This window comes from Oncorhynchus clarkii, chromosome 13 (assembly GCF_045791955.1).
Source record: "Oncorhynchus clarkii lewisi isolate Uvic-CL-2024 chromosome 13, UVic_Ocla_1.0, whole genome shotgun sequence".
Classification (NCBI taxonomy): domain Eukaryota; kingdom Metazoa; phylum Chordata; class Actinopteri; order Salmoniformes; family Salmonidae; genus Oncorhynchus; species Oncorhynchus clarkii.
The window spans coordinates 61,775,689-61,790,723 of record NC_092159.1 but is presented as its reverse complement, the minus strand read 5'-3'; the positions used below and the strand labels follow the sequence as shown (position 1 = coordinate 61,790,723).

The following is a 15,035-nucleotide window of genomic DNA, read 5'->3' as shown; positions in this document are numbered from 1 at the left end:
CTACCCTCCTCCACTCTGATACCATGGCAGTATAGTTCACAAGCCTTCCTACCCTCATCCACTCTGATACCATGGCAGTATAGTTCACAAGCCTTCCTACCCTCCTCCACTCTGATACAATGGCAGTATAGTTCACAAGCCTTCCTACCCTCCTCCACTCTGATACAATGGCAGTATAGTTCACAAGCCTTCCTACCCTCCTCCACTCTGATACAATGGCAGTATAGTTCACAAGCCTTCCTACCCTCCTCCACTCTGATACAATGGCAGTATAGTTCACAAGCCTTCCTACCCTCCTCCACTCTGATACAATGGCAGTATAGTTCACAAGCCTTCCTACCCTCCTCCACTCTGATACCATGGCAGTATAGTTCACAAGCCTTCCCACATCATCCACCACCAGTTTAGATAATTTACGACCAGCCCAAGGTCTCCCTGTGTAGATAAGCATTCCAGCCAGTCTGACGATAAGTTCATTAGTTTCTACCAAGGAACAGACAGTCATTGTTCTAATTCTTGATTATATTTACACATGTTATATTCAGTACTAGGATTATAATAAGATTCATACATCCATACAGTAACATAATAGTATTCTGATTAGTCAGTCCTGATTGAAATGTATACATTTCCCCATTAATGGAGGAGACTCCATGCAGACACCTTTATAGATTTTGTTGTTTGCTTTGGCACCTTTCAACACCCAGCATTATCACATGTATGCATGCAAAACACCCACACTACTGATTACACACACCATTGTTAATTGTATTCAGTTGTCTATATTTTGTCATTCCTTGTCGCTACGTGGTCTCCCTTTTGTTAAGAACTTCGAGCCGGTTCGTGACATCATAGACCATGTGATAAAGCAAGCACTCCAAATGATAGTTCTAGAGTTCTGGAAGAGGTGGAACAGTTTTAAGGCCAGTTTCCTGGCTGAGACTGAAAAGTATAGGCATCTATTGTTTATGTTGAATCGTGTGTTGGTGAAGGACTACAAGCAATGAACAGAAAACATTAGTGGTTCTAAAGAAGACACACAGTCGGCCATTTTACATAGATTATATTAACTCAACCCTTAAAGCAGACACACAGTCCTTAATGAAAAAAGATTATATTAACTCAAATCATGATTGGCTTGATTTAGTTACCAATGTTAGATGTGGACAGTTCAGGGATATTGTATGTTCCCCTTTTGATTATAAAGGCAAGTTAATGGATGGATTACTCATTAATGGATGGATTACTCATTAATGGATTATATTAATTGATGGATTTCTCATTAATGGATAACATACATTGGAAATACAAGTAAGTACACCAACATGACCTTTCCATTCATAACATGTGGAAGGTCAATTGCCACAGTAGATTCTCTGTGGTAAACAAGGAAATGCCTCATTTCATTTGAACAAAATGATTGTCAAATAGTTAAGTGATTCATCTGAAGATATTATCCACCAGAGGACAAAATAGTAAAACATGTAAATGTTGGCAGCAGCCACAACTAAATGTCAGTGGTTGTAATTCAGATTCACTGTGTGGATGATCTTTGTGCGTATTGATGGTTGAAACAAGAGATCACCTCGGGTGTAACCGGTGCTCAATGTGGGTTGCTATTAGCCCAGTCTGTCTAGGTCCCTCTGTCCATCACAGACCCAGCTTCTTCTCCATCTCCTCCCTCAGTTTGATCTTCTGGATCTAGGAAAGGACAAACACAGAGGTGATCAACACAGTCGTCTATGCTGGTATTAATATCATTAACCTGGATAACCTGATTTGTTTAGTGTTGTCATGAAGCCATCCTACCTTTCCAGAGGCAGTCAGTGGATAGCTGTCCACAAACACCACATAGTGGGGGATCTTGAAGTGAGAAATCTGGAACAGTAGAAGCAGATGCCTGTAGCTATAAACACAATATAACATAGTATATAACAGAAGTTCTAAACCTGACAATGATCGAATCACAGGTCATGTCACTTCCTGTCTCTGTGTCACCTGTCCCTTGCAGAAGTCTCTGATCTCCTCTCTGCTACAGTCCAGTCCCTCCTTCAGTCTGATACAGGCACACACCTGTTCCCCCAACCTCTCATCTCTCACGCCAATCACCTGGGGAGAAAGAGAGGTGGACAGGACAGGGAGAGAATATAATCACCTGGATACACTGGAATCAGAAAACTGATCCAACCTACTGTTGACATCTGTATATGGATATCATATGGTGATATGAGTATTGAGAAATGAAGACAGGAAATGAAAGGTTCTGGTACTAACATTTCCTGGATAGATGTGTGTAACTTGGTTGTATGGTGTTACTGTGGTGCTGTTCTATTCTCGGATGCCCTCTAGTGGTGCTGAGTCCTGGGCCTCCTGTACGTTGGGATGGTTCTCACCTGGGCCTCCTGTACGTTGGGATGGGTGTGAAGGAACTTCTCTATCTCAGCAGGGTAGATGTTCTCTCCTCCACGTATAATCATGTCCTTTATACGTCCCACTATACGGCAGTACCCAAACCTGTCCAGACTGGCTATGTCACTGTGGAGACATTCACAGTTGATGCTCGCGCTCACTTTTCATCTGTTGCTGTCTGGGTCTCTGTTTGTTCCTCTGTGTGTCTTTATCTCTCGCTCGCTCCCTCCATCTCTTTCTCTCCATCTCATTTCTTACCCGGTTCTGTACCAGCGGTCTTTGGCGATAGCCTCACTGGTCTTGTCTGGGTCATCCCAGTACTCCAGCATAACAGAGTAAGCTCTGATCAGCAGCTCTCCTGGATCCCCCAGAGGAACCACCTCTCCAGAGGACACATCCACCACCTTCGCCTGGCCAGGAGAACACAGGTAGGGTTTCATGTGTGTTTTAAAGAAGGAGGAATATAAACGTTACACATACTGCATGTAGATGAATTAGGACCCTGACACTAGACACATGACTATCACTTCTCTGTCTCTCTCTCCTCTCACACACACACACACACACAGGTTTGATACCTCAGTGTGGTTCAGGATACATCCCACCGTCTCATTCTTCAGTTCCTCGTTGTCTCGCAGGAAACCAAGGAATGTTACAGGGCTGTTCTCTGTGGTCCCATAGCCTATCTGATGTTACCAAGGGAACGTTGTGTTACACCATACAGATTATAAAGTATATTATATACACACACAGACAGAGAAAAAGATGGGAAGGACTTACTATCATATCCTTGACATTCATATCAGTTCTGAGTTTCCTCATGACTTCAGGAGGACAAAGAGACCCACTCATAAACCCTGCAACACAACAGAAATCACAACCACCATCCTACCGGGGCACAAATACTATTACTGTATTACTATTAAAGGGGCAATCTGCAGTTGAAAAATAAAACAAATTGACACCCCGCCACTGTTTTGGTAAAAATCTGAGGGATGGGGGCGGAGACATGTAACCACTCTCACATTCATAGAGCTATGGATGAAAGGACCGACAATCCATAATATACAAATGATTGTTTTAGGAGCGATCCATAATATACAAATGATTGTTTTAGGAGGGCATCAGACAGAGACCATTTAGTTGCAGTTTGTGACCCTTTGACTTGGCTGTGGATGGAGAAAAACTGCTGGTCACCTCACTCAAAACTTCTTATTGTTTTGGCCGGATAAAATCATGATTTGGTCAAGCAGTACGCCTAAAGTGAATTGAGTCCTGCCATGAAAGTGTCCATTTCACCGGGGCCAGCTGCTGTGATGAGCCAGCCACGCCCTCTCCTTCCAAATATCTATTTAGTGGAGGAGAAAAATGATTTCTTTCAAAATGCAGTTGTGGTTTTGAAAACATGTTGATGTTAGTTGAAGAGGGGAAGGGTCTCAGCTTTCTATGGGTATGATCACTATTTCTCAACTCTCAACATTGAGCGACAGGCACTGTTTTAAAAAACAACATTTCTGTTATGTCTTTGAGATGCAGAGAGCGTGAGATACACGTTGGCGCCGAGTCCTAGTAGACGATCACTGGATTGTTTTTAATTTACTGCAATTAATCAATTACACGGCTAAACATCAGCCATATTCACAGTTAGCGATCTAGCTAATGTGTTTTAATTTAGTGGTGAATTAGTCACAAATGACTGCACACAAACATGAGATCAAACATGATCTCTATTGAGCAAAACAAATCTGACATTTCCATTTCCAATTTTTTATTTTTTATTTGACCCCATTTTCTCCCTAATTTCTTGGTCTCCAATTGGTAGTTACAGTCTTGTCTCATCGCTGCAACTCCCGTACGGACTCGGGAGAGGGGAAGGTCGAGAGCCATGCGTCCTCCAAAACACAACCCAGCCAAGCCGCACTGCTTCTTGACACAAGCCACACTGCTTCTTGACACAATGCCCATCCAACCCGGAAGCCAGTCGCACCAATGTGTCGGAGGAAACACTGCGTGCACTGCGCCCGGCCCGCCACAAGAGTCGCTAGCGAGCGATGAGACAAGGATATCCCTGCCGGCCAAACCCTCCCTAACCCGGGCCAATTGTGCGCCGTCCCATGGGCCTCCCGGTCGTGGCCGGCTGTGACAGAGCCTGTGCGCGAACCCAGAATCTCTGGTGGCACAGCTAGCACTGCGATGCCTTAGACCACTGCGCCACCCGGGAGCCCTTCCAGAGCCCTATTTTGACAATAAAATAAAAATATAGCAACAATCAGCTAATTGACGATTCGCTAAGCCTCGCCCCAGAATTTTGGGCAACCAATCGCAGCGTTCCAATGCTTGCTACTGTGATTAATGAAATGCAGAGCCTTTTTCAAAATTATTATTTTGTTACATTGCTGGTTAGCTAGCTCTCAGTCTCATTGACCACCAAACATTGCTAATGCTAGCTAGTTACAATGCCTTGCGAAAGTATTCGGCCCCCTTGAACTTTGCGACCTTTTGCCACATTTCAGGCTTCAAACATAAAGATATAAAACTGTATTTTTTTGTGAAGAATCAACAACAAGTGGGACACAATCATGAAGTGGATGACATTTATTGGATATTTCAAACTTTTTTAACAAATCAAAAACTGAAAAATTGGACGTGCAAAATTATTCAGCCCCTTTACTTTCAGTGCAGCAAACTCTCTCCAGAAGTTCAGTGAGGATCTCTGAATGATCCAATGTTGACCTAAATGACTAATGATGATAAATACAATCCACCTGTGTGTAATCAAGTCTCCGTATAAATGCACCTGCACTGTGATAGTCTCAGAGGTCCATTAAAAGCGCAGAGAGCATCATGAAGAACAAGGAACACACCAGGCAGGTCCGAGATACTGTTGTGAAGAAGTTTAAAGCCTGATTTGGATACAAAAAGATTTCCCAAGCTTTAAACATCCCAAGGAGCACTGTGCAAGCGATAATATTGAAATGGAAGGAGTATCAGACCACTGCAAATCTACCAAGACCTGGCCGTCCCTCTAAACTTTCAGCTCATACAAGGAGAAGACTGATCAGAGATGCAGCCAAGAGGCCCATGATCACTCTGGATGAACTGCAGAGATCTACAGCTGAGGTGGGAGACTCTGTCCATAGGGCAACAATCAGTCGTATATTGCACAAATCTGGCCTTTATGGAAGAGTGGCAAGAAGAAAGCCATTTCTTAAAGATATCCATAAAAAGTGTCGTTTAAAGTTTGCCACAAGCCACCTGGGAGACACACCAAACATGTGGAAGAAGGCGCTCTGGTCAGATGAAACCAAAATTGAACTTTTTGGCAACAATGCAAAACGTTATGTTTGGCGTAAAAGCAACACAGCTGAACACACCATCCCCACTGTCAAACATGGTGGTGGCAGCATCATGGTTTGGGCCTGCTTTTCTTCAGCAGGGACAGGGAAGATGGTTAAAATTGATGGGAAGATGGATGGAGCCAAATACAGGACCATTCTGGAAGAAAACCTGATGGAGTCTGCAAAAGACCTGAGACTGGGACGGAGATTTGTCTTCCAACAAGACAATGATCCAAAACATAAAGCAAAATCTACAATGGAATGGTTCAAAAATAAACATATCCAGGTGTTAGAATGACTAAGTCAAAGTCCAGACCTGAATCCAATCGAGAATCTGTGGAAAGAACTGAAAACTGCTGTTCACAAATGCTCTCCATCCAACCTCACTGAGCTCGAGCTGTTTTGCAAGGAGGAATGGGAAAACATTTCAGTCTCTCGATGTGCAAAACTGATAGAGACATACCCCAAGCGACTTACAGCTGTAATCGCAGCAAAAGGTGGCGCTTCAAAGTATTAACTTAAGGGGGCTGAATAATTTTGCACGCCCAATTTTTCAATTTTTGATTTGTTAAAAAAGTTTGAAATATCCAATAAATGTCGTTCCACTTCATGATTGTGTCCCACTTGTTGTTGATTCTTCACAAAAAAAATACAGTTTTATATCTTTATGTTTGAAGCCTGAAATGTGGCAAAAGGTCGCAAAGTTCAAGGGGGCCGAATACTTTCGCAAGGCACTGTAGCTAGCCACTTAATATAACTTGTTTTCTCTAAATGTATGTAAGCCAGCCAAGTTTGCCATAATATGAAGACAACTCATATCTGCTGTCGACATCAGGATACAATTTGAGAACACTAGTTATGTCCAAAAGTGGTTAGTAGCTTTGACTGCATGCTGACAGTGACTTCAGAGTCATTCAGTGGCTAGCCACACTACAAACCTAATTTGACCAGGTTCCCCGTGAAGCATTTATATTGACAGTCCATCACAACATATCACAGAGCTTCCTGATTAGCAAGGGTTATCTGTGTTAAATGTAATTGTGTATTATTTTGAAACCATTGTCAGAGGATTTTGCTATTGGTTGATTTGGGAATTGGGCTTCTCTGGAAAATGTTGTCTGAGGTTACAACAGTACTTAGCGAATAGTTAAAGTTGTAGATGAAAATGACCTGATCCATGCATTACTGCTTGGACATGTTTGATGATAAAATGTTATTCTTTAATCATACCATCTCTGCAAACCACAGTTAATGACTTTATAACAAGATTATAAAATGTTTATATTGAGTGACAAGATATTGGTGCAACCAAATCATGAACTGGTGCCACCAATTGAAAACCGTAGCGGCGCCAGAGACCCCGACTGAAAACCATAGCGGAGCCAGAGACCCCGACTGAAAACCATAGCGGCGCCAGAGACACCGACTGAAAACCATAGCGGCGCCAGAGACACCGACTGAAAACCATAGCGGCGCCAGAGACACCGACTGAAAACCATAGCGGCTCCAGAGACCCCGACTGAAAACCATAGCGGCGCCAGAGACCCCGACTGAAAACCATAGCGGCGCCAGAGACCCCGACTGAAAACCATAGCGGCGCCAGAGACCCAGACTGAAAACCATAGCGGCGCCAGAGACCCCGACTGAAAACCATAGCGGCGCCAGAGACCCCGACTGAAAACCATAGCGGCGCCAGAGACCCCGGCTGAAAACCATAGCGGTGCAAAGGACCCCGACTGAAAACCATAGCGGCGCCAGAGACTCCGACTGAAAATGTTAGTCAAGAGCCTCAAACAGGAGTAAAACAGGAGTAAAACAGGGTTAAAACAGGAGTAAAACAGGAGTAAAACAGGTAAAAACAGGGCTCCAGACTAACCATTACAATGTTTACAAACATTGGAGTAAAACAGGCTCATATTTTGGTGCGACAGCTGAAGTTAAACTCAAGAGGTATTTGTATGTTATAATCTTCAAGAATCAATGGGTACATGAATTTAATATATAAGTCCAACAAAATTGATGTAGCAACTGCAAATAACCCCTTTCAGTTTAAACTTTACCACAGTAATCCAGTTTATTTTCATGTATTTCCAGCCATCAAACAACAGTCTACACAAACAAACCTCAAATCTCTCACCAGATTCAACTGATGACAGGTCATAGTTGTGTAGGTCAGGCTGTCCAAGCATGTCAATGTACATGGTAGGAGTGCCGTAGAGGAAATTACACCTGAAACAGAGAACATTTAGAGAGGTATTTAGTGTAATATAGAGGTTCATTCTCAATGTGCTCAGTGGCAGCTATTTATATTATTCTTATTACAACACACTGACATGAAATATCTCTATTGTAAGTCTCCAGGATGTGTAAGTCACTTAAGGAAGAGGTTCCTAAACTTTACTACCTTTCATTCTGAATGGCCTCCAGGTTGGCACGGCTGTCGTACCCAGCAGAGGGGAAGACCAGAGTGATGCCATGCAGTGCCAAACACATCGCTCCTAACACTGAGCCCATGCAGTGGTACAGGGGAACAGGAACACACGCTCTTATAGGCTGAGGGGGAAGCAACAAGAGTAGAGGTTACATGAGAAAAGTAAAGAGAGAGAGAAACACAGAGAGAGAGAGAGAGAGAGATGATAATAGTCTCATGTCTCCACTGACCTTCCAGTTGAATCCCAGACGTAGACCCACAAAATAAGCGTTGTTGACGATGTTGTGGTGGGAGAGGGTGGCACCTTTAGGATTTCCTGTTGTTCCCTAGAGAACAGTAGACATCAGACAGACTAATACTGTTGGGGGGGATTCCGTTAGCGGAACGTGTGTCCTAGACAGGGTAATCTGTGTCCTACACAGGGTAATCTGTGTCCTAGACAGGGTAATCTGTGTCCTAGACAGGGTAATCTGTGTCCTAGACAGGGTAATCTGTGTCCTAGACAGGGTAATCTGTGTCCTACACAGGGTAATCTGTGTCCTAGACAGGGTAATCTGTGTCCTACACAGGGTAATCTGTGTCCTAGACAGGGTAATCTGTGTCCTAGACAGGGTAATCTGTCCTAGACAGGGTAATCTGTGTCCTAGACAGGGTAATCTGTGTCCTAGACAGGGTAATCTGTGTCCTAGACAGGGTAATCTGTGTCCTAGACAGGGTAATCTGTGTCCTAGACAGGGTAATCTGTGTCCTAGACAGGGTAATCTGTGTCCTAGACAGGGTAATCTGTGTCCTACACAGGGTAATCTGTGTCCTAGACAGGGTAATCTGTGTCCTAGACAGGGTAATCTGTGTCCTAGACAGGGTAATCTGTGTCCTAGACAGGGTAATCTGTGTCCTAGACAGGGTAATCTGTGTCCTAGACAGGGTAATCTGTGTCCTAGACATGGTAATCTGTGTCCTAGACAGGGTAATCTGTGTCCTAGACAGGGTAATCTGTGTCCTAGACAGGGTAATCTGTGTCCTAGACAGGGTAATCTGTGTCCTAGACAGGGTAATCTGTGTCCTAGACAGGGTAATCTGTGTCCTAGACATGGTAATCTGTGTCCTAGACAGGGTAATCTGTGTCCTAGACAGGGTAATCTGTCCAGGAAATCAGCCGTAAAGTATTCTTCTTTCAACAGGAGACCTACGGATGTGAACTGTATGTTGATGGGGTCGTCGAAGGACAGTTTGGTCTGCAGGTCCTGCAGCTCCTGGTGGTGCTGTCTGCTTCCAGCCTGCATCACATCCTCTACATGTACAGTCCCTGTCTGTCTGCTGTCTGTCACAATCACCATACGCAGGTCTGGTAGTCTGGCAGGAGGAACACAGTAGGTTAACATTACAGTAACACAATGACCTTTACATTACAGTAACATTACAGTAACACAATGACCATTACATTACAGTAACACAATGACCATTACATTACAGTAACATTACAGTAACACAATGACAGTTACATTACAGTAACATTACAGTAACACAATGTCCGTGACATTACAGTAACATTACAGTAACACAATGACCGTTACATTACAGTAACATTACAGTAACACAATAACCGCTACATTACAGTAACACAATGACCATTACATTACAGTAACACAATGACCATTACATTACAGTAACACTGTCAATATTATTACAGTAACACAATGACCGCTACATTACAGTAGCACAATGACAGTTACATTACAGTAACACTGTCAGTAATATAACAGTAACACAATGACGGTTACATTACAGTAACATTACAGTAACACAATGACCGTTACATTACGGTAACATTACAGCAACACAGTGATAGTAACATTACAGTAACAGCCTTCATTAGGTCCTCTACTGTCCCTGTCTGTCACCATCACCATACACAGATACTGAGGTTCCATTTACAGGTAAATAGACATCCACCGGTGGTAATATTTCTTATTCAGAGTCGATCCAGCAGAGTTGCTGTGTTCCCTTCTACTGTGTTTCACATTAGCCAATAATTCTAATACACAATTTCTGATATACAGTATCACATGCCTTACTTTTATGTTCGTGCATCAGTAAAAGCAGGAAGTGCATCACCTATGTCTCTACTTCCTTTCCTTTCAATTAAGCTGGTTTGGATTTGTCCCTGGCCAAAATGGCTGCCATTATCATACCATTCAGGAACTTTGAGAGTTTATGACATAGCCCTTCTAGTAATTTAATGGGATCTCTACTATGGCTATAAATATGTTAGCCACCCTGTTCAGGGTTCTATATCTATGTTAGCTATCCTGCTAGGTACTTGTTTACTTCATGGTGCAGTAATACAATATTAACATACCTGTCTGTTAACTCAGTCATGATGCAGTAGTACAATATTAACATACCTGTCTGTTAACTCAGTCATGATGCAGTAGTACAATATTAACATACCTGTCTGTTAACTCAGTCATGATGCAGTAGTACAATATTAACATACCTGTCTGTTAACTCAGTCATGATGCAATAATACAATATGTCTGTTAACTCAGTCATGATGCAGTAGTACAATATTAACATACCTGTCTGTTAACTCAGTCATGATGCAATAATACAATATGTCTGTTAACTCAGTCATGATGCAGTAGTACAATATGTCTGTTGACTCAGTCATGATGCAGTAGTACAATATGTCTGTTGACTCAGTCATGATGCAGTAGTACAATATTAACATACCTGGAGCTCCTAAAGACCCCTGACTCTGCTGTGTCCATCTCTGGGCAGATCTGTCTCAGCGTGTCACAGAACCTCTGGGTCTTAAACTGGGTGGGACACACCACAGCTTTACACTGCACCTACAGAGACAGAGAGAACAGAACCTCTGGGTCTTAAACTGGGTGGGACACACCACAGCATTACACTGCACCTAGAGAGACAGAGATAACAGAACCTCTGGGTCTTAAACTGGGTGGGACACAGACAGCTTCACACTGCACCTACAGAGACAGAGATAACAGAACCTCTGGGTCTTAAACTGGGAAGGACACAGACAGCTTTACACTGCACCTACAGAGACAGAGAGAACAGAACCTCTGGGTCTTAAACTGGGTGGGACACAGACAGCTTTACACTGCACCTACAGAGACAGAGATAACAGAACCTCTGGGTCATAAACTGGGTGGGACACAGACAGCTTTACACTGCACCTACAGAGACAGAGAGAACAGAACCTCTGGGTCTTAAACTGGGTGGGACACACCACAGCTTTACACTGCACCTACAGAGACAGAGATAACAGAACCTCTGGGTCTTAAACTGGGAAGGACACAGACAGCACCAGGGTCAGGATCAGTTCAGCTATTCATTCAGTCAATCCAGGAAGTGTAAAACAACACGATACTGGATAAGAACAAACCTTCCCCAGGGTGAACTCCAGCTCCTTCAGCTGATAGGCTGGGTTTATCGACACCTGTAGAGATTAGAACAATACTTTAATATTAGGACCAATAGATCCTAACAGATAATACATGTTCATTTTAGAATCTAATATAATAGCTCATCTTCACCAGTATGATGCCAGCCTTGGCAGTGGCGAACTGAAACAGGATCCAGTGGTATGTGTTGGGCCCCCAGACTCCTAGTCTGTCCCCTTTCTTCAGACCCATGGCCAGGAGACCTGCAGCGGCCTGGTCAACCTGGGGAGGAGGGAGACCATGACCCAGGAAGTAATATACAGGATGATATCCCGATATGTAAAGGCATTCTGCAGTTTGTGTTTATGAGTATGTGTATAAATGGAATGGAATATATTATTACAAAGCTGTTTATATGTCTCTGTTGTTTCACCATGGATGTCCTAGTTAGCAGGCCTCAGGGTGTTACACCATGGATGTCCTAGTTAGCAGGCCTCAGGGTGTTTCACCATGGATGTCCTAGTTAGCAGGCCTCGGGGTGTTACACCATGGATGTCCTAGTTAGCAGGCCTCAGGGTGTTACCATGGATGTCCTAGTTAGCAGGCCTCAGGGTGTTACACCATGGATGTCCTAGTTAGCAGGCCTCATGGTGTTATACCATGGATGTCCTAGTTAGCAGGCCTCAGGGTGTTTCACCATGGATGTCCTAGTTAGCAGGCCTCGGGGTGTTACACCATGGATGTCCTAGTTAGCAGGCCTCAGGGTGTTACACCATGGATGTCCTAGTTAGCAGGCCTCAGGGTGTTACACCATGGATGTCCTAGTTAGCAGGCCTCAGGGTGTTACACCATGGATGTCCTAGTTAGCAGGCCTCGGGGTGTTACACCATGGATGTCCTAGTTAGCAGGCCTCAGGGTGTTACACCATGGATGTCCTAGTTAGCAGGCCTCAGGGTGTTTCACCATGGATGTCCTAGTTAGCAGGCCTCAGGGTGTTTCACCATGGATGTCCTAGTTAGCAGGCCTCAGGGTGTTACACCATGGATGTCCTAGTTAGCAGGCCTCACGGTGTTACACCATGGATGTCCTAGTTAGCAGGCCTCAGGGTGTTACACCATGGGATGTCCTAGTTAGCAGGCCTCAGGGTGTTACACCATGGATGTCCTAGTTAGCAGGCCTCACGGTGTTACACCATGGATGTCCTAGTTAGCAGGCCTCAGGGTGTTACACCATGGATGTCCTAGTTAGCAGGCCTCAGGGTGTTTCACCATGGATGTCCTAGTTAGAAGGCCTCAGGGTGTTACACCATGGATGTCCTAGTTAGCAGGCCTCAGGGTGTTACACCATGGATGTCCTAGTTAGCAGGCCTCACGGTGTTTCACCATGGATGTCCTAGTTAGCAGGCCTCACGGTGTTACACCATGGATGTCCTAGTTAGCAGGCCTCACGGTGTTACACCATGGATGTCCTAGTTAGCAGGCCTCACGGTGTTACACCATGGATGTCCTAGTTAGCAGGCCTCAGGGTGTTACACCATGGATGTCCTAGTTAGCAGGCCTCAGGGTGTTACACCATGGATGTCCTAGTTAGTAGGCCTCGGGGTGTTACACCATGGATGTCCTAGTTAGCAGGCCTCGGGGTGTTACACCATGGATGTCCTAGTTAGCAGGCCTCGGGGTGTTACACCATGGATGTCCTAGTTAGCAGGCCTCAGGGTGTTACACCATGGGATGTCCTAGTTAGCAGGCCTCAGGGTGTTACACCATGGGATGTCCTAGTTAGCAGGCCTCAGGGTGTTACACCATGGGATGTCCTAGTTAGCAGGCCTCACGGTGTTACACCATGGATGTCCTAGTTAGCAGGCCTCAGGGTGTTACACCATGGATGTCCTAGTTAGCAGGCCTCAGGGTGTTACACCATGGATGTCCTAGTTAGCAGGCCTCAGGGTGTTACACCACGGATGTCCTAGTTAGCAGGCCTCAGGGTGTTACACCACGGATGTCCTAGTTAGCAGGCCTCAGGGTGTTACACCATGGATGTCCTAGTTAGCAGGCCTCAGGGTGTTACACCATGGATGTCCTAGTTAGCAGGCCTCACGGTGTTACACCATGGATGTTCTAGTTAGCAGGCCTCAGGGTGTTACACCATGGATGTCCTAGTTAGCAGGCCTCACGGTGTTACACCATGGATGTCCTAGTTAGCAGGCCTCAGTGTGTTACCATGGATGTCCTAGTTAGCAGGCCTCAGGGTGTTACACCATGGATGTCCTAGTTAGCAGGCCTCAGGGTGTTACACCATGGATGTCCTAGTTAGCAGGCCTCAGGGTGTTACACCATGGATGTCCTAGTTAGCAGGCCTCAGGGTGTTACACCATGGATGTCCTAGTTAGCAGGCCTCACGGTGTTACACCATGGATGTTCTAGTTAGCAGGCCTCAGGGTGTTACACCATGGATGTCCTAGTTAGCAGGCCTCAGGGTGTTACACCATGGATGTCCTAGTTAGCAGGCCTCAGGGTGTTTCACCATGGATGTCCTAGTTAGCAGGCCTCAGGGTGTTACACCATGGATGTCCTAGTTAGCAGGCCTCAGGGTGTTACACCACGGATGTCCTAGTTAGCAGGCCTCACGGTGTTACACCATGGATGTCCTAGTTAGCAGGCCTCAGGGTGTTTCACCATGGATACTGACACAATAGTTATGTTACTATTTGGTAAACCACCAATCAGATGCACTGACAGATAGTCCTGCTGAATGTGCTTTGAGTGGGTACAAAGGTAACGGCCTAACAATGATCTCTAGATATGATGAAATAGATTAGAAGAGAGGGTGGATGAAAGACCTACGTCCTCCTGAAACTGGGAGAAGGTCTTACGGACTCCATCCTGCAGGAACACCAGGGCCTCTCTGTGGGGCCAGCGGTCAGCTGCCGCCTGCAAACTCTGACCCACTGTCTGGCCCAGCAGGGACACTGAGGAGGCCCCATGGACGTAGCTGAAGCTCTGCCCTGGGACCAGGGGGGGACTGTCCACATGGAGGGATCTGTTGAGGGACAGACATGAACAGTAGACAGAGTAGACCTGGGTCACATACATGAGGGAAATACTTGGAAGCTGTTTTTAGGTGTACTTGATAACACTTTGGAGTTTGGACATAGAGGACTATTTAATTGGTTCCATTGTACCAGGCAAACTACAGTAAACACAACCAAGTATTTGACATATGTACTGTAGTTGACCAAAGTCTGATACAGAGAGAGACAAAGAGGGAATAAACACAGAGAGACATGGGTTGGAACAGAGAGACACAGGGTTGGAACAGAGAGACACGGGGTTGGAACAGAGAGACACGGGGTTGGAACAGAGAGACACGGGGTTGGAACAGAGAGACACGGGGTTGGAACAGAGAGACACGGGGTTGGAACAGAGAGACACGGGGTTGGAACAGAGA

The 15,035-nt window shown here is 45.0% G+C and overlaps 2 protein-coding genes across 2 annotated transcripts in view; both read right to left on the bottom strand.

The window, feature by feature from the left end:
- LOC139365206 (nuclear distribution protein nudE-like 1-B) overlaps positions 1 to 15,035 on the bottom strand; it is a 47,518-nt gene that overhangs the window by 1,388 nt on the left and 31,095 nt on the right. The gene's annotated exons all lie outside the window — the stretch shown is intronic.
- LOC139365205 (medium-chain acyl-CoA ligase ACSF2, mitochondrial-like) lies at positions 346 to 14,621 on the bottom strand. Its single transcript, XM_071102679.1, has 15 exons — positions 14,432 to 14,621; positions 11,742 to 11,870; positions 11,591 to 11,644; positions 10,912 to 11,030; positions 9,369 to 9,531; positions 8,409 to 8,504; positions 8,152 to 8,300; positions 7,885 to 7,976; positions 3,190 to 3,266; positions 2,988 to 3,095; positions 2,668 to 2,819; positions 2,394 to 2,535; positions 1,999 to 2,109; positions 1,810 to 1,878; positions 346 to 1,701 (listed from the first exon to the last, which is right to left on the bottom strand). The coding sequence occupies exons 2-15, from the start codon at positions 11,838 to 11,840 to the stop codon at positions 1,651 to 1,653; spliced, it is 1,482 nt and encodes a 493-aa protein (XP_070958780.1). The 5' UTR covers positions 11,841 to 11,870; positions 14,432 to 14,621; the 3' UTR covers positions 346 to 1,650.